Below are 20,626 nucleotides of genomic sequence, written 5' to 3' on the forward strand. Positions count from 1 at the left end.
CTGCAATTCGCATACCGCTACAACCGGTCCACATCAGACACCATTTCCCTGGCCCTACACTCATCCCGAGAGCATCTTGAAAACAAGGACTCCTACATCAGACTCCTATTTATTGACTACAGCTCCGCCTTCAACACCATAATCCCAGCCAAGCTCATATCAAAGCTCCAAAACCTAGGACTTGGCTCCTCCCTCTGCAACTGGATCCTCGATTTTCTGACCCACAGACCACAATCAGTAAGAATGAACAACAACACCTCCTCCACAATACTCCTCAACACCGGGGCCCCGCAAGACTGCGTACTTAGCCCCCTACTCTACTCCCTGTACACACACGACTGCGTGGCAAAACTTGGTTCCAACTCCATCTACAAGTTTGCTGGCGATACGACCATAGTGGGCGGATCTCGAATAACGACGAGTCAGAATACAGGCGGGAGATAGAGAATCTAGTGGAGTGGTGTAGCGACAACAGTCTCTCCCTCAATGCCAGCAAAACTAAAGAGCTGGTCACTGACTTCAGGAAGCAAAGTACTGTCCACACCCCTGTCAGCATCAATGGGGTCGAGGTGGAGATGGTTAGCAGTTTCAAATTCCTCGGGGTGCACATCTCCAAAAACCTATCCTGGTCCACCCACGTCGACGCTACCACCAAGAAAGCACAACAGCGCCTATACTTCCTCAGGAAACTAAGGAAATTCGGCATGTCCACATTAACCCTTACCAACTTTTACAGATCACCACAGAAAGCATCCTATCGGGCTGCATCACAGCCTGGTATGGCAACTGCTCGGCCCAGGACCGCAAGAAACTTCAGAGAGTCGTGAACACCGCCCAGTCCATCACACAAACCTGCCTCCCATCCATTGACTCCATTTACACCTCCCGCTGCCTGGGGAAAGCGGGCAGCATAATCAAAGACCCATCCCACCCGGCTTACTCACTCTTCCAACTTCTTCCATCGGGCAGGAGATACAGAAGTCTGAGAACACGCACGAACAGACTCAAAAACAGCTTCTTCCCCACTGTCACCAGACTCCTAAATGACCCTCTTATGGACTGACCTCATTAACACTACACCCTGTATGCTTCATCCGATGCCGGTGCTTATGTAGTTACATTGGATATGTTGTGTTGCCCTATTATGTATTTTCTTTTCTTCCCTTTTCTTCCCATGTACTTAATGATCTGTTGAGCTGCTCGCAGAAAAATACTTTTCACTGTACCTCGGTACACGTGACAATAAACAAATCCAATCCAATCCGATCTTTCTGAACTTGCATAATTTGTTTTGTCTGTTTAAAACCCTTGGATATTTTTTTTAATTTAAAAGAAAATAAATTTAGAGTACCCAATTAATTGTTTCCAATTAAGGGGCAATTTAGCGTGGCCAATCCACCTACCCTGTACATCTTTGGGTTGTGGGGGCGAGACCCACGCAGACACGGGGAGAATGTGCAAACTCCACACGGACAGTGACCCAGAGCCGGGATCGAACCTGGGACCTCGGCAGAATATTTTTTTAAAAACTAATTTACAGCGTCTGGGCATCGCTAGTTAGACCAGTATGTATTGTCCATCCTCCGCAGCACGGTAGCATGGTGGGTAGCACAATTGCTTCACAGCTCCAGGGTCCCGGGTTCGATTCCCGGCTTGGGTCACTGTCTGTGCGGAGTCTGCACGTCCTCCCCGTGTCTGCGTGGGTTTCCTCCGGGTGCTCCGGTTTCCTCCCACAGTCCAAAGATGTGCAGGTTAGGTGGATTGGCCATGATAAATTGCCCTTAGTGTTGGTTGGGGATACTGGGCTATGGGGATAGGGTGGAGGTGTTGACCTTGGGTAGGGTGCTCTTTCCAAGAGCCGGTGCAGACTAGATGGGCCGAATGGCCTCCTTCTGCACCGTAAATTCAATGGTTCTATGATCCTTGTGGTCTGTATCTGAACCAGAGTCTACTTTAAATACATTATTAGTTCTTAACCAGATCTCCACCCACACTCTGAGGTCTCGCTAAGGGTCAGAACATGAACAAGAGGGGCTAATGACCCAGGAAATAGCTTGGCAGCAGTCTACAACTCGTGCAGATGGATACGGGAGAGATGTGTGCACGCACGTATGCGCACCACTGGGCACACGCAAATTTACACATGCGTGAATGGGTTTACTTGAATGCACATCAGTGCGTCCACGACTGTGTGTGTGCATGAGTGTGCATGCACGAGTGTGTGTGTGTGTGCATGAGTGTGCATGCACAAGTGTGTGTGTGTGCATGAGGCTAATTGTATGTTGGCCTTCATAGCGAGAGGATTTGAGTACAGGAATAGGGATGTTTTACCACAATTGTATCGGCATTGGTGAGGCCACACCTGGAGTATTGTGGGCAGTTTTGGTCTCCTTACCTGAGGAAGGATGTTCTTGCTGTGGAGGGAGAGCAGCGAAGGTTTACCAGACTGATTCCAGGGATGGCGGGACTGTCATATGAGGAGAGACTAATTCGGCTAGGATTATATTCACTGGAGTTTAGAAGAGAGAGAGGGGATCTGATAGAAACTTACACAATTCTAACAGGGTTAGGCAGGGTTCAGAAAGAATGTTCCTGATGGTGGGGGGTCCAGAACCTGGGGTCATAGTTTGAGGATAAGGGGTAAACCTTTTAGGACTGAGGTGAGGGGGAATTTCTTCGCCCAGAGAGCGGTGAATCTGTGGAATTCACTCCCACAGAAAGTAGTTGAGGCCAAAACGTTTTGTAATTTCAAGCAGGAATTCGATCCAGCTCTTGGGGGCTAAAGGGATCGAGGGATACGGGTGGGGGAGGGGATCAGGGTATTGAACTTGATGATCAGCCATGATCATGATGAATGGGGGAGCAGGCTCGAGGGGCCGAATGGCCTCCTCCTGCTTCCACTGTCGATGTTTGTTTCAATGGGGACTGTGCCCGAAGTGAGTCGCACTGACTTCCTCTGGTCCCAGCACAGTGGAAACGTCTGACAGCACCCCAGTCTGGTGAGGTTGGGCCTGGTATTGCCTCGCAGTGGATTCCCTCCCATCCCCCCCCCCCCCCCACCCCACACTGTGTCCGCAACGAAAGGTCTTCGCGGGGCCAAGAGAGCGAAGCTCACTGACCACTTCCTGCTCAGTCACACACCCGTTATCACAGAGTAATGGCTGCTGCTGAGTGAACTCGTGTTAGCGAACAGGGCCCCCCTCCCCACAGGAGCTGACACTGAGACACAGACACAGACACACACACACAGACACACACACAGACCGTACAGGAGCTGACACTGAGACACAGACACACACACACACACAGACCGTACAGGGGCTGACACTGAGACACACACACACACACACACAGACCGTACAGGGGCTGACACTGAGACACACACACACAGACCGTACAGGGGCTGACACTGAGACACACACACACACACCGACCGTACAGGGGCTGACACTGAGACACACACACACACACACAGACCGTACAGGGGCTGACACTGAGACACACACACACACACACACAGACCGTACAGGAGCTGACACTGAGACACACACAAACACACACACACACACACACACACAGACCGTACAGGGGCTGACACTGAGACACACACACACACACAGACCGTACTGGGGCTGACACTGAGACACAGACACAGACTGTACAGGAGCTGACACTGAGACACACAGACGGTACAGGGGCTGACACTGAGACACACACAGACACACACACACAGACCATACAGGAGCTGACACTGAGACACACACACACAGACACACGCAGACCGTACAGGGGCTGACACTGAGACACACACACACACAGACCGTACAGGGGCTGACACTGAGACACACACACACACACACAGACCGTACAGGCGCTGACACTGAGACACACACACACACACAGACCGTACAGGAGCTGACACTGAGACACACACAGACCGTACAGGAGCTGACACTGAGACACACACACAGACCGTACAGGAGCTGACACTGAGACACACACACACAGACCGGACAGGAGCTGACACTGAGACACACACACACACACACACAGACAGACTGTACAGGAGCTGACACTGAGACACACACACACACACACACACACACAGACCGTACAGGAGCTGACACTGAGACACACACACACACACACAGACCGTACAGGAGCTGACACTGAGACACACACACACACCGTACAGGAGCTGACACTGAGACACACACACACACAGACACACACACACACAGACCGTACAGGGGCTGACACTGAGACACACACACACACACACACACCGTACAGGAGCTGATACTGAGACACACACACACAGATACACACACACACAGACCGTACAGGCGCTGACACTCAGACACACACAGACACATACACACACACACAGACTGTACAGGAGCTGACACTCAGACACACACACACACAAACACACACAGACCGTACAGGAGCTGACACTGAGACACACACACACACACACACAGACCGTACAGGAGCTGACACTGACACACACACACAGACCGTACAGGAGCTGACACTGAGACACACACACACAGACCGTACAGGAGCTGACACTGAGACACACACACACACACACAGACCGTACAGGAGCTGACACTGAGACACACACACAGACACAGACCGTACAGGAGCTGACACTGAGACGCACACACACACACAGACCGTACAGGAGCTGACACTGAGACACACACACACACACACACACACACACACACACAGACCATACAGGAGCTGACACTGAGACACACACACACACACAGACCGTACAGGAGTTGACACTGAGACACACACACACACAGACACACAGACCGTACAGGAGCTGACACTGAGACACACACACACACAGACACAGACCGTACAGGGGCTGACACTGACAGACACACACACACACACACAGACCGTACAGGGGCTGACACTGAGACACACACACACAGACCGTACAGGGGCTGACACTGAGACACACACAGACCGTACAGGGGCTGACACTGAGACACACACACATACACAGACCGTACAGGGGCTGACACTGAGACACACACACACACACACACAGACCGTACAAGAGCTGACACTGAGACACACACAAACACACACACACACACACACACACACAGACCGTACAGGGGCTGACACTGAGACACACACACGCACACACACAGACTGTACAGGGGCTGACACTGAGACACACACACACACACACACACACAGACTGTACAGGGGCTGACACTGAGACACACACACACACACAGACCGTACAGCAGCTGACACTGAGACACACACACACAGACCGTACAGGAGCTGACACTGAGACACACACACACACACACACACCGTACAGGAGCTGACACTGAGACACACACACACACACACACACACACAGACCGTACAGCAGCTGACACTGAGACACACACACACACAGACCGTACAGCAGCTGACACTGAGACACACACACACAGACCGTACAGGAGCTGACACTGAGACACACACACACACACACCGTACAGGAGCTGACACTGAGACACACACACACACACACACACACACACACAGACCGTACAGGAGCTGACACTGAGACACACACACACAGACCGTACAGGAGCTGACACAGACACACACACACACACACACACCGTACAGGGGCTGACACTGAGACACACACACACACAGACCGTACAGGAGCTGACACTGCGACACACACAGACACGCACACACACAGACCGTACAGGGGCTGACACTGAGACACACACACGCACACACACAGACCGTACAGGAGCTGACACTGAGACACACACACACAGACCGTACAGGAGCTGACACTGCGACACACACAGACATGCACACACACAGACCGTACAGGGGCTGACACTGAGACACACACACGCACACACACAGACCGTACAGGGGCTGACACTGAGAGACACACACACACACAGACCGTACAGGGGCTGACACTGAGACACACACACACACAGACCGTACAGGAGCTGACACTGAGACACACGCACACACACACACACACACACAGACCGTACAGGAGCTGACACTGAGACACACACACACACCGTACAGGAGCTGACACTGAGACACACACACACACACACACAGACCGTACAGGAGCTGACAGTGAAGAGATAGATTGATGGTGAGGGGCTGCGTCAGTTTACTGATGTGTTTTGAGCTGTAGATGCTGTTTAATCGACTCCCGTCACAGTGTTTGTGATTGTGTCTGAGTGCTGATCTATGCTGGCAGTCTGTGGTGTAACTGTTCTCTGCGGTTTCACCTGTGATTCACCATGTGCTGTGCGATATTGATGCTGTGACAGAGAGGGTGAGGGTGCCGGAGAGGGTGAGGGAGAGAGGGTGAGGGCGCCGGAGAGGGTGAGGGCGCCGGAGAGGGTGAGAGAGAGGGTGTGAGGGCGCCGGAGAGGGTGAGGGCGCCGGAGAGGGTGAGAGAGAGGGTGTGAGGGCGCCGGAGAGGGTGAGAGAGAGTGAGAGAGAGAGGGTGAGGGCGCCGGTGAGAGGGTGAGGGCGCCGGAGAGGGTGAGAGAGAGGGTGTGAGGGCGCCGGAGAGGGTGAGGGCGCCGGAGAGGGTGAGAGAGAGGGTGAGGGCGCCGGAGATGGTGAGGGCGCCGGAGAGGGTGTGAGGGCGCCGGAGAGGGTGAGAGAGAGAGGGTGAGGGCGCCGGAGAGGGTGAGAGAGAGTGAGAGGGTGAGGGCGCCGGTGAGAGGGTGAGGGCGCCGGAGAGGGTGAGAGAGAGAGGGTGAGGGCGCCGGAGAGGGTGAGGCTGCTATGAACCTCGCCCGCTGACTGCTGCAGTATGAACCAGCTCGTATCGAGCTGTGGCCGGTGGAGTTTCGGATTGCCGGCGTGTCAGTATCTGGCTCGGAGCGGTTGCTGCAGGCGGGTTTGGGGTGTTTAATACGGAAAAACGTGGCCCCCGTCAGTGGGAGTGGCCATGCGAAAGCAGAACGCTCCGTCACATAGACTCACACCTCACCGCACACTTCCTCTCTCCGAAACACATCACCGACAGAAGCAAAGTTTATTTTTGAAGGCGCACTGGTAACCGTGAGGACAACAACCCCCACCCCCCTGTCCGCTCCCCCTCCCCCTGTTCACCGCCAGCTACTCCGCTCAAGGAAGGTTGAGGTGAGTCCAGTTTTTAATTTCTCTCTCCCCCTTCATCACAGTCTCACTGTCTACCATCATGTCTCTATCTCTCTCTTCATCGCTTGCTGACTTGGTATCTCACTTTTTCTGTGTATCTGATTCTGTGTCGCTCTCTCTCTCTGTCTCTGTCTCTCTCTGTCTTTCTGTCTCTCTGCCTCTCTCTCGCTCTGTCGCTCTCTCTGTGTCTCTCTCTCTGTCGCTGTCTCTCGCACTCTCTGTCTCTGTCGCTCTCTCTCTCTTTGTCTCTGTCTCTCTGTCGCTCTCTCTCTGTCGCTCTCTCTCTGTCGCTCTCTCTGGCTCTCTCTCTGTTGCTCTCTCTCTCTCTCTGTCTCTGTCTCTCGAACTCTCTCTGTCTGCGTCACTCTCTCTCTGTCTCTCTCTCTCTCTGTTGCTCTCTCTGTCTCTGTCTCTCGCACTCTCTCTGTCTCCGTCGCTCTCTGTGTCTCCCTCTCTCTCTCTGTCTCTCGCACTCTCTGTCTGTGTCGCTCTCTCTCTGTCTCTGTCTCTCTCTCTCTGTCTGTCTCTGTCTCTCTCTCTCTGTCTGTCTCTGTCTCTCTCTCTCTGTCTCTCTCTCTGTCTTTGTCGCTCTCTCTCTGTCTCTCTCTCTCTGTCTCTCTCTCTCTGTCTCTCTCTGTCTCTCTCTGTCTCTCTCTCTGTCTCTGTCTCTCTCTCTGTCTCTCTCTCTCTCTGTCTCTGTGTCTCTCTCTGTCTCTGTCTGTGTCTCTGTCTGTGTCTCTGTCTGTGTCTCTGTCTCTCTCTCTCTCTGTCTCTCTCTGTGTCTCTGTCTCTCTCTCTCTCTCTGTGTCTGTCTCTCTGTGTCTCTGTCTCTGTCTCTCTGTGTCTCTGTGTCTGTCTCTCTCTCTGTGTCTCTGTCTCTCTCTGTGTCTCTGTCTCTCTCTGTGTCTCTGTCTCTCTGTGTCTCTGTGTCTGTGTCTGTCTCTCTGTCTCTGTCTCTGTCTCTCTGTGTCTGTCTCTGTCTCTCTGTCTCTGTCTCTGTCTCTCTGTGTCTGTGTCTGTCTCTCTGTCTCTGTCTCTCTGTGTCTGTGTCTGTGTCTCTCTGTGTCTCTGTCTCTGTCTCTCTGCACTTTTGAGGAGCTCTCTTATTGGACGAATCATCTTTTGAAGCCTGAGACCGTCGTGGGGCCGACATTGTGAGCTCAGGCTGATACAGTGCAGAATGAGGCCATTCACTCCACAGTGCCTCTGCTGGCCCTTTGAGCGATCCAGTTAACCCCCCCCGCCCCCGCTCTTCCCCTGCTGTGAATTCTCTCCCCTGCAGTTTTTATCTGAACCACTCTTTTGAAAGTTGCGATTGAATCTGCTTCCGTTGCTCTTTCAGCAGCAGCGCCTTCCCCATCACAACAACGCTGATCAGTCCCGAGATAGCGTGTGATAGATCTCACCTTTACTCTGAACACTTTGTGATTGAAGCAGAAGTGAATCTTGTAACCCTGGCTTGTTTGAATCGTGTTTTACCTCCGCACGGGAAAGTAATCCACCGTCCGGATTTCCCCTCTTCCCAGTGAAGCGGGATCAGCTTTAGGATTCGTTCGGACGTCGGGCCTGGACTCGGTCCTTGGCGGCTGCCAGATGCCACTTTCGTTGCGTTGTTGAGAGGCCACAGCCACTGCGCTCAGTGTGAGGAGTGGGGAACCGCAGGGTTGCAATTGTTGCAGCCAGGGTCAGGATTGTGTTGACGGTCGGGCACAGAATGGCCTCACAGGGATGGAGAAGAGAGAAGGGAACAGCCACCGAGTACGATACACAACTGAAAGGTTAGCCAAGTGTGAGTGTGTGTACATACGTGTCAGTGTCTGTACATACATGCCAATGTGTGTAGATACGTGTCAGTGTGTAGATACGTGTCAGTGTGTACATACGTGACAGTGTACATACATGTCTGTGTACATATGTGTCAGTGTGTACATGTGCCAGTGTGTGTAGATACGTGTCAGTGTGTAGATACGTGTCTGTGTATATACATGTCAGTGTGTGAATACATGTCAGTTTGTGTGAATGTCAGTGTGTACATACGTGACATTGTGTGTACATACGTGTCTGTGTACATACATGTCTGTGTACATGTGTCAGTGTGTACATATATGGCAGTGTGTATATATAAGTGTCGGTGTACATGTCAGTGTGTGTACATATGTGTCAGTGTGTACATGTGTCAGTGCGTGTACATACATGAGTGTCAGTGCGTGTACATACATGAGTGTATGTGTCAGTGTGAGAGTGTGTACATGTCAGTGTATGTCTACATATGTCAGTGTATGTCTACATGTGTCAGTGTGCGTGTGTACATGTCTGTGTGTACATACATGTCAGTGTGTCTGTACATACATGCCAGTATTCATGTGTCACTCTGTACATGTGTCACACTGTCTGTACATACGTGTCACTGTCTGTACATATGTGTCTGTACACGTCACTGTGTCTGTACATACATGTCACTGTCTGTACATGCGTGTCAGTGTGTGTACATACGTGTCAGTGCGTGTTCATACATGTGTGCGTACATATGTGTCAGTGTGTGTGTCCATGTGTCTGTGTGTACATGTGTCTGTGTACATGTGTCAGTGTACATCTGTCTGTGTGTACATATGTGTCACTGTCTGTATGTATGTCACTGTCTGTACATATGTGTCACTGTGTCTGTACATGCATGTCACTGTCTACATGCGTGTCAGTGTGTGTGTACATGCGTGTCAGTGTGTGTACATACGTGTCAGTGTGTTCATACATGTGTGTGTACATATGTCAGTGTCTGTGTCCATGTGTCTGTGTCCATGTGTCAGTGTCCATGTGTCAGTGTCCATGTGTCAGTGTCCATGTGTCAGTGTCCATGTGTCAGTGTCCATGTGTCAGTGTCCATGTGTCAGTGTACATATGTGTCAGTGTGTGTGTACATGTGTCAGTGTGTGTGTACATACGTGTCAGTGTGTGTACATACGTGTCAGTGTGTGAGTGTGTGTACATGTGTGTCAGTGTGTGAGTGTGTGTACATGTGTGTCAGTGTGTGAGTGTGTGTACATGTGTGTCAGTTTGTGTGCGTGTACATGTGTGTCAGTTTGTGTGCGTGTACATGTGTCAGTTTGTGTGTACATACGTGTCAGTGTGTGATGTGTATATATATATGTCAATGTGTGTGTATATATGCATCAGTCTGTGTATACACGTGTGTGTGTGTGAGTGTGTGAGTGTGTGTGTCTGTGATCCTAACTGTTTCCGGGTCTCTGTCGTCTGACCTTCCTCATTTTCACCTTTCCCAATCGCCCAATGACTAGTCGAACCCAATAATGGAGCCATCTCACTGTTAGTTCTGATTAAGCCATTTGTACCATGCTGTACACCCTCGGCTCTTCCCCTGGTGTCCCTGCACCGTGGCGCCCTCCCCCTGGTGTCCCTGCACCGTGGCGCCCTCCCCCTGGTGTCCCTGCACCGTGGCGCCCTCCCCCTGGTGTCCCTGCACCGTGGGACCCTCCCCTTGGTGTCCCTGCACCGTGGGACCCTCCCCCTGGTGTCCCTGCACCGTGGGACCCTCCCCCTGGTGTCCCTGCACCGTGGGACCCTCCCCCTGGTGTCCCTGCACCGTGGGACCCTCCCCCTGGTGTCCCTGCACCGTGGGACCCTCCCCCTGGTGTCCCTGCACCGTGGGACCCTCCCCCTGGTGTCCCTGCACCGTGGGACCCTCCCCCTGGTGTCCCTGCACCGTGGGACCCTCCCCCTGGTGTCCCTGCACCGTGGGACCCTCCCCCTGGTGTCCCTGCACCGTGGGACCCTCCCCCTGGTGTCCCTGCACCGTGGGACCCTCCCCCTGGTGTCCCTGCACCGTGGGACCCTCCCCCTGGTGTCCCTGCACCGTGGGACCCTCCCCCTGGTGTCCCTGCACCGTGGGACCCTCCCCCTGGTGTCCCTGCACCGTGGGACCCTCCCCCTGGTGTCCCTGCACCGTGGGACCCTCCCCCTGGTGTCCCTGCACCGTGGGGCCCTTCCCCTGGTGTCCCTGCACCGTGGGACCCTCCCCCTGGTGTCCCTGCACCGTGGGACCATCCCCCTGGTGTCCCTGCACCGTGGGGCCCTCCCCCTGGTGTCCCTGCACCGTGGGGCCCTCCCCCTGGTGTCCCTGCACCGTGGGACCCTCCCCCTGGTGTCCCTGCACCGTGGGGCCCTCCCCCTGGTGTCCCTGCACCGTGGGACCCTCCCCCTGGTGTCCCTGCACCGTGGGGCCCTCCCCCTGGTGTCCCTGCACCGTGGGGCCCTCCCCCTGGTGTCCCTGCACCGTGGGGCCCTCCCCCTGGTGTCCCTGCACCGCGGGGCTTTGGATTGCTTGATTATCTGATTTGTTGCCATGGATACTGGAGTGAAATGGTCCACGACAATCTGTGTTTGATTCTGGAGACCGAGCCTGGTTGAATAGCGGGCGGCGTGTCCAGGAAGCCATTCTGGATAGTTTTACAAACTCCTGCCTGAATGAAAATGCCCGTTAGATTGGCCTGATTAATAAATAAATCAGGTGCGTGCATCCTGACATCACAGAGTCATACAGAACCCCGACCAGTACAGAAGGAGGCCATTCGGCCCATCAAAACTCTGAAAGAGCACCCTACACAGGCCCACTCCCTATCCCCATAACGCCGACTATCCCCATAACGCCAACTAACCAGGGAGGAAACCGGAGCACCCAGAGGAAACTCACTCAATCTCCCGAGGCCGGAATCGAACCCGGGTCCCTGGAGCTGTGAGGCAGCAGTGCTAACCCCCGTGCTGCACTGACAGGCCAGGCAGAGGCGGAGTGGGATTGTCACGGGACTGGCGACCCAGAGACCCAGAGCAAGACCTGGGGGGGGGGGGGCTCGCCAGAGCAGGTGGTGAAATTTGAATTCAATAAAGATCTGGAATTAAAACCCTTATGGTGACCATGGAACCATCGCCGATGTCGTAAAACCCCATCTGGTTCACCAGAGCACCTTCGGGGGATGGAACCTGCCGTCCTATCCCAGCCTGGCATCCATGTGAGTCCAGACCCACAGCAATGAGTATCAAAACTTCTGAAATGGAGACACGAGCTTGGGGATTAAATGTTGGCCTAGTCGGCACGTCCTGTATCGTCAACTTTGAAAAAACTGAAGCAAGAATCCACTGTTCAGAGTGTAAATTCACACAGGACTGCCGATCCTGGACCTGGGACAGAATCGCCGGCAGAACCCCTCCCTTCGACCCCCAGATCAATCGGCAACACTCGCCTCCAACTCACATGTGGCCACCCTGCTCCTCACCACCTCTTTGTACACATGAAGCATTATCACCAGGACAGACATCCAACCCACACACGCAGTGCACCCTCCCTATCTCAGTAACCTCCTCCAGCACCTACACCCTCCCTATTTCCGTAACCTCCTCCAGCCTCGACAACTCTCCCTATCTCCGTAACCTCCTCCAGCCTCGACAACTCTCCCTATCTCCGTAACCTCCTCCAGCCTCGACAACTCTCCCTATCTCCGTAACCTCCTCCAGCCTCGACAACTCTCCCAATCTCCGTAACTTCCTCCAGCCTCGACAACTCTCCCTATCTCCGTAACCTCCTCCAGCCTCGACAACACTCCCTATCTCCGTAACCTCCTCCAGCCTCGACAACTCTCCCAATCTCCGTAACCTCCTCCAGCCTCGACAACACTCCCTATCTCCGTAACTTCCTCCAGCCTCGACAACACTCCCTATCTCCGTAACTTCCTCCAGCCCCTACACCCCTCCCTATCTCCGTAACTTCCTCCAGCCTCGACAACACTCCCTATCTCCGTAACTTCCTCCAGCCTCGACAACTCTCCCTATCTCCGTAACCTCCTCCAGCCCCTACACCCTCCCTATCTCCGTAACCTCCTCCAGCCCCTACACCCTCCCTATCTCCGTAACCTCCTCCAGCACCTACACCCTCCCTATCTCCATAACCTCCTCCAGCCCCTACAACCCTCCCTATCTCTGTAACCTCCTCCAGCCCCTACACCCCTCACTATCTCTGTAACCTCCTCCAGCCCCTAAACCCCTCCCTATCTCTGTAACCTCCTCCAGCTCCTACACCCCTCCCTATCTCTGTAACCTCCTCCAGCCCCTACACCCCTCCCTATCTCTGTAACCTCCTCCAGCCCCTACACCCTCCCTATCTCTTTAACCTCCTCCAGCCCCTACACACCTCCCTATCTCTGTAACCTCCTCCAGCCCCTACAGCCCTCACTATCTCTGTAACCTCCTCCAGCCCCTACACCCCTCACTATCTCTGTAACCTCCTCCAGCCCCTACACACCTCCCTATCTCTGTAACCTCCTCCAGCCCCTACACCCCTCACTATCTCTGTAACCTCCTCCAGCCCCTACACCCCTCCCTATCTCTGTAACCTCCTCCAGCCCCTACACCCCTCCCTATCTCCGTAACCTCCTCCAGCCCCTACACCCCTCCCTATCTCTGTAACCTCCTCCAGCCCCTACACCCCTCACTATCTCTGTAACCTCCTCCAGCCCCTACACCCCTCCCTATCTCTGTAACCTCCTCCAGCCCCTACACCCCTCCCTATCTCCGTAACCTCCTCCAGCCTCAACAACCCTCCCTATCTCTGTAACCTCCTCCAGCCCCTACACCCCTCCCTATCTCTAACCTCCTCCAGCCCCTACACCCCTCCCTATCTCTAACCTCCTCCAGCCCCTACACCCCTCCCTATCTCTAGCCTCCTCCAGTCCCTGCAACCCTCCGGGATCTCTCCGCTCCTCCAATTCCGGCCTCTCGCGTATCCCCCATTCCCATCGCTCCACCATTGGCGGCCGTGCCTTCAGCTGCCTGGGGGGCCCTGAGCTCCGGAATTCCCTCCCTCGATCTCTCTGCCCCTTCCGTCGCCCTTAAATCCGACTCCTCTGCCCGGCTCTAATATCCGAGGTCGGATTAACTCTTTGGGACAATGTTGCGTTTTGCTAACAGTCCGATCTTGTTGCGATTGCCACAGAGATCCGAGGCCAGTTAACGGACCAGATGAAATGCCTGGACACACAGGTAGAATTCCGAAGTCAGTGTCTGCAGGATCTCTCCGAGTTCTTCCGCAGAAAGGCTGAGATCGAACTTGAATATTCCCGAGGGCTGGACAAACTCACTGACCGTTTCTCATCGAAGATTCGCAATTCCAAAGACCACCAAGGATTCAGGTGAGTGATATTAATCTCCCTCTACACTGTCCCCATCAAACACTCCCCGGACAGATACAGCACGGGGTTAGATACAGAGTAAAGCTCCCTCTACACTGTCCCCATCAAACACTCCCGGGACAGGTACAGCACGGGGTTAGATACAGAGTAAAGCTCCCTCTACACTGTCCCCCTCAAACACTCCCAGGACAGGTACAGCACGGGGTTAGATACAGAGTAAAGCTCCCTCTACACTGTCCCCATCAAACACTCCCAGGACAGGTACAGCACGGGGTTAGATACAGAGTAAAGCTCCCTCTACACTGTCCCCATCAAACACTACCAGGACAGGGACAGCACGGGGTTAGATACAGAGTAAAGCTCCCTCTACACTGTCCCCATCAAACACTCCCAGGACAGGTACAGCACGGGGTTAGATACAGAGTAAAGCTCCCTCTACACTGTCCCCATCAAACACTCCCAGGACAGGTACAGCACGGGGTTAGATACAGAGTAAAGCTCCCTCTACACTGTCCACATCAAACACTCCCAGGACAGGTACACCACGGGGTTAGATACAGAGTAAAGCTCCCTCTGCACTGTCCCCATCAAACACTCCCAGGACAGGTACAGCACGGGGTTAGATACAGAGTAAAGCTCCCTCTACACTGTCCCCATCAAACACTCCCAGGACAGGTACAGCACGGGGTTAGATACAGAGTAAAGCTCCCTCTACACTGTCCCCATCAAACATTCCCAGGACAGGTACAGCACGGGGTTAGATACAGAGTAAAGCTCCCTCTACACTGTCCCCATCAAACACTCCCAGGACAGGTACAGCACGGGGTTAGATACAGAGTAAAGCTCCCTCTACACTGTCCCCATCAAACACTCCCAGGACAGGTACAGCACAGGGTTGATACAGAGTAAAGTTCCCTGTACACTGTCCCCATCAAACACTCCCAGGACAGGTACAGCACGGGGTTAGATACAGAGTAAAGCTCCCTCTGCACTGTCCCCATCAAACACTCCCAGGACAGGTACAGCACGGGGTTAGATACAGAGTAAAGCTCCCTCTACACTGTCCCCATCAAACACTCCCAGGACAGGTACAGCACGGGGTTAGATACAGAGTAAAGCTCCCTCTACACTGTCCCCATCAAACACTCCCAGGACAGGTACAGCACGGGGTTAGATACAGAGTAAAGCTCCCTCTACACTGTCCCCATCAAACACTCCCAGGACAGGTACAGCACGGGGTTAGATACAGAGTAAAGCTCCCTCTACACTGTCCCCATCAAACACTCCCAGGACAGGTACAGCACGGGGTTAGATACAGAGTAAAGCTCCCTCTACACTGTCCCCATCAAACACTCCCAGGACAGGTACAGCACGGGGTTAGATACAGAGTAAAGCTCCCTCTACACTGTCCCCATCAAACACTCCCAGGACAGGTACAGCACGGGGTTAGATACAGAGTAAAGCTCCCTCTACACTGTCCCCATCAAACACTCCCAGGACAGGTACAGCACGGGGTTAGATACAGAGTAAAGCGCCCTCTACACTGTCCCCATCAAACACTCCCAGGACAGGCACAGCACGGGGTTAGATACAGAGTAAAGTTCCCTCTACACTGTCCCCATCAAACACTCCCAGGACAGGTACAGCACGGGGTTAGATACAGAGTAAAGCTCCCTCTACACTGTCCCCATCAAACACTCCCAGGACAGGTACAGCACGGGGTTAGATACAGAGTAAAGCTCCCTCTGCACTGTCCCCATCAAACACTCGCAGGACAGGTACAGCACGGGGTTAGATACAGAGTAAAGCTCCCTCTACACTGTCCCCATCAAACACTCCCAGGACAGGTACAGCACGGGGTTAGATACAGAGTAAAGCTCCCTCTGCACTGTCCCCATCAAACACTCCCAGGACAGGTACAGCACGGGGTTAGATACACAGTAAAGCTCCCTCTACACAGTCCCCATCAAACACTCCCAGGACAGGTAAAGCACGGGGTTAGATACAGAGTAAAGCTCCCTCTACACTGTCCCCATCAAACACTCCCAGGACAGGTACAACACGGGGTTAGATACAGATTAAAGCTCCCTCTACACTGTCCCCATCAAACACTCCCACGACAGGTACAGCACGGGGTTAGATACAGAGTAAAGCTCCCTCTACACTGTCCCCATCAAACACTCCCACGACAGGTACAGCACGGGGTTAGATACAGAGTAAAGCTCCCTCTACACTGTCCCCATCAAACACTCCCAGGACAGGTACAGCACGGGGTTAGATACAGAGTAAAGCTCCCTCTACACTGTCCCCATCAAACACTCCCAGGACAGGTACAGCACGGGGTTAGATACAGAGTAAAGCGCCCTCTACACTGTCCCCATCAAACACTCCCACGACAGGTACAGCACGGGGTTAGATACAGAGTAAAGCTCCCTCTACACTGTCCCCATCAAACACTCCCAGGACAGGTACAGCACGGGGTTAGATACAGAGTAAAGCTCCCTCTACACTGTCCCCATCAAACACTCCCAGGACAGGTACAGCACGGGGTTAGATACAGAGTAAAGCTCCCTCTACACTGTCCCCATCAAACACTCCCAGGACAGGAACAGCACGGGGTTAGATACAGAGTAAAGCTCGCTCTACACTGTCCCCATCAAACACTCCCAGGACAGGTACAGCACGGGGTTAGATACAGAGTAAAGCTCCATCTACACTGTCCCCATCAAACACTCCCAGGACAGGTACAGCACGGGGTTAGATACAGAGTAAAGCTCCCTCTACACTGTCCCCATCAAACACTCCCAGGACAGGTACAGCACAGGGTTAGATACAGAGTAAAGCTCCCTCTACACTGTCCCCATCAAACACTCCCAGGACAGGTACAGCACGGGATTAGATACAGAGTAAAGCTCCCTCTACACTGTCCCCATCAAACACTCCCAGGACAGGTACAGCACTGGGTGAGATACAGAGTAAAGCTCCCTCTACACTGTCCCCATCAAACACTCCCAGGACAGGTGCAGCCCAGGGTTAGATACAGAGTAAAGCTCCCTCTACACTGTCCACATCAAACACTCCCAGGGCAGGTACAGCACGGGGTTAGATACAGAGTAAAGCCCCCTCTACCCTGTCCCCATCAAACACTCCCAGGACAGGTACAGCACGGGGTTAGATACAGAGTAAAGCTCCCTCTACACTGTCCCCATCAAACACTCCCAGGACAGGTACAGCACGGGGTTAGATACAGAGTAAAGCTCCCTCTACACTGTCCCCATCAAACACTCCCAGGACAGGTACAGCACGGGGTTAGATACAGAGTAAAGCTCCCTCTACACTGTCCACATCAAACACTCCCAGGGCAGGTACAGCACGGGGTTAGATACAGAGTGAAGCTCCCTCTACACTGTCCCCATCAAACACTCCCAGGACAGGTACAGCACAGGGTTAGATACAGAGTAAAGCTCCCTCTACACTGTCCACATCAAACACTCCCAGGGCAGGTACAGCACGGGGTTAGATACAGAGTAAAGCCCCCTCTACCCTGTCCCCATCAAACACTCCCAGGACAGGTACAGCACGGGGTTAGATACAGAGTAAAGCTCCCTCTACACTGTCCCCATCAAACACTCCCAGGACAGGTACAGCACGGGGTTAGATACAGAGTAAAGCTCCCTCTACACTGTCCCCATCAAACACTCCCAGGGCAGGTACAGCACGGGGTTAGATACAGAGTAAAGCCCCCTCTACCCTGTCCCCATCAAACACTCCCAGGACAGGTACAGCACGGGGTTAGATACAGAGTAAAGCTCCCTCTACACTGTCCCCATCAAACACTCCCAGGACAGGTACAGCACGGGGTTAGATACAGAGTAAAGCTCCCTCTACACTGTCCCCATCAAACACTCCCAGGACAGGTACAGCACGGGGTTAGATACAGAGTGAAGCTCCCTCTACACTGTCCCCATCAAACACTCCCAGGACAGGTACAGCACAGGGTTAGATACAGAGTAAAGCTCCCTCTACACTGTCCACATCAAACACTCCCAGGGCAGGTACAGCACGGGGTTAGATACAGAGTAAAGCCCCCTCTACCCTGTCCCCATCAAACACTCCCAGGACAGGTACAGCACGGGGTTAGATACAGAGTAAAGCTCCCTCTACACTGTCCCCATCAAACACTCCCAGGACAGGTACAGCACGGGGTTAGATACAGAGTAAAGCTCCCTCTACACTGTCCCCATCAAACACTCCCAGGGCAGGTACAGCACGGGGTTAGATACAGAGTAAAGCCCCCTCTACCCTGTCCCCATCAAACACTCCCAGGACAGGTACAGCACGGGGTTAGATACAGAGTAAAGCTCCCTCTACACTGTCCCCATCAAACACTCCCAGGACAGGTACAGCACGGGGTTAGATACAGAGTAAAGCTCCCTCTACACTGTCCCCATCAAACACTCCCAGGACAGGTACAGCACGGTGTTAGATACAGAGTAAAGCTCCCTCGACACTGTCCCCATCAAACACTCCCAGGACAGGTACAGCACGGGGTTAGATACAGAGTAAAGCTCCCTCTACACTGTCCCCATCAAACACTCCCAGGACAGGTACAGCACGGGGTTAGATACAGAGTAAAGCTCCCTCTACACTGTCCCCATCAAACACTCCCAGGACAGGTACAGCACGGTGTTAGATACAGAGTAAAGCTCCCTCGACACTGTCCCCATCAAACACTCCCAGGACAGGTACAGCACGGTGTTAGATACAGAGTAAAGCTCCCTCGACACTGTCCCCATCAAACACTGCCAGGACAGGTACAGCACGGGATTAGATACAGAGTAAAGCTCCCTCTACACTGTCCCCATCAAACACTCCCAGGACAGGTACAGCACTGGGTGAGATACAGAGTAAAGCTCCCTCTACACTGTCCCCATCAAACACTCCCAGGACAGGTGCAGCCCGGGGTTAGATACAGAGTAAAGCTCCCTCTACACTGTCCACATCAAACACTCCCAGGGCAGGTACAGCACGGGGTTAGATACAGAGTAAAGCCCCCTCTACCCTGTCCCCATCAAACACTCCCAGGACAGGTACAGCACGGGGTTAGATACAGAGTAAAGCTCCCTCTACACTGTCCCCATCAAACACTCCCAGGACAGGTACAGCACGGGGTTAGATACAGAGTAAAGCTCCCTCTACACTGTCCCCATCAAACACTCCCAGGACAGGTACAGCACGGGGTTAGATACAGAGTAAAGCTCCCTCTACACTGTCCACATCAAACACTCCCAGGGCAGGTACAGCACGGGGTTAGATACAGAGTGAAGCTCCCTCTACACTGTCCCCATCAAACACTCCCTGGACAGGTACAGCACAGGGTTAGATACAGAGTAAAGCTCCCTTTACACTGTCCACATCAAACACTCCCAGGGCAGGTACAGCACGGGGTTAGATACAGAGTAAAGCCCCCTCTACCCTGTCCCCATCAAACACTCCCAGGACAGGTACAGCACGGGGTTAGATACAGAGTAAAGCTCCCTCTACACTGTCCCCATCAAACACTCCCAGGACAGGTACAGCACGGGGTTAGATACAGAGTAAAGCTCCCTCTACACTGTCCCCATCAAACACTCCCAGGGCAGGTACAGCATGGGGTTAGATACAGAGTAAAGCCCCCTCTACCCTGTCCCCATCAAACACTCCCAGGACAGGTACAGCACGGGGTTAGATACAGAGTAAAGCTCCCTCTACACTGTCCCCATCAAACACTCCCAGGACAGGTACAGCACGGGGTTAGATACAGAGTAAAGCTCCCTCTACACTGTCCCCATCAAACACTCCCAGGACAGGTACAGCACGGGGTTAGATACAGAGTGAAGCTCCCTCTACACTGTCCCCATCAAACACTCCCAGGACAGGTACAGCACAGGGTTAGATACAGAGTAAAGCTCCCTCTACACTGTCCACATCAAACACTCCCAGGGCAGGTACAGCACGGGGTTAGATACAGAGTAAAGCCCCCTCTACCCTGTCCGCATCAAACACTCCCAGGACAGGTACAGCACGGGGTTAGATACAGAGTAAAGCTCCCTCTACACTGTCCCCATCAAACACTCCCAGGACAGGTACAGCACGGGGTTAGATACAGAGTAAAGCTCCCTCTACACTGTCCCCATCAAACACTCCCAGGACAGGTACAGCACGGGGTTAGATACACAGTAAAGCTCCCTCTAAACTGTCCACAT

The 20,626-nt window shown here is 53.5% G+C and overlaps 1 protein-coding gene across 1 annotated transcript in view; it reads left to right on the forward strand.

The window, feature by feature from the left end:
• The first annotated feature begins 8,556 nt into the window (after positions 1-8,556).
• Positions 8,557-20,626, forward strand: part of LOC140399402 (SLIT-ROBO Rho GTPase-activating protein 3-like) — a 56,497-nt gene continuing 44,427 nt past the window's right edge. The window contains exons 1-2 of the mRNA XM_072488981.1: positions 8,557-8,966; positions 14,186-14,381. Coding sequence (XP_072345082.1) covers positions 8,903-8,966; positions 14,186-14,381 — 260 coding nt within the window. The 5' untranslated portion in view covers positions 8,557-8,902. The remainder of the gene's footprint in view (positions 8,967-14,185; positions 14,382-20,626) is intronic.

The sequence above is a fragment of the Scyliorhinus torazame genome, chromosome 22 (assembly GCF_047496885.1).
Source record: "Scyliorhinus torazame isolate Kashiwa2021f chromosome 22, sScyTor2.1, whole genome shotgun sequence".
Lineage (NCBI taxonomy): Eukaryota > Metazoa > Chordata > Chondrichthyes > Carcharhiniformes > Scyliorhinidae > Scyliorhinus > Scyliorhinus torazame.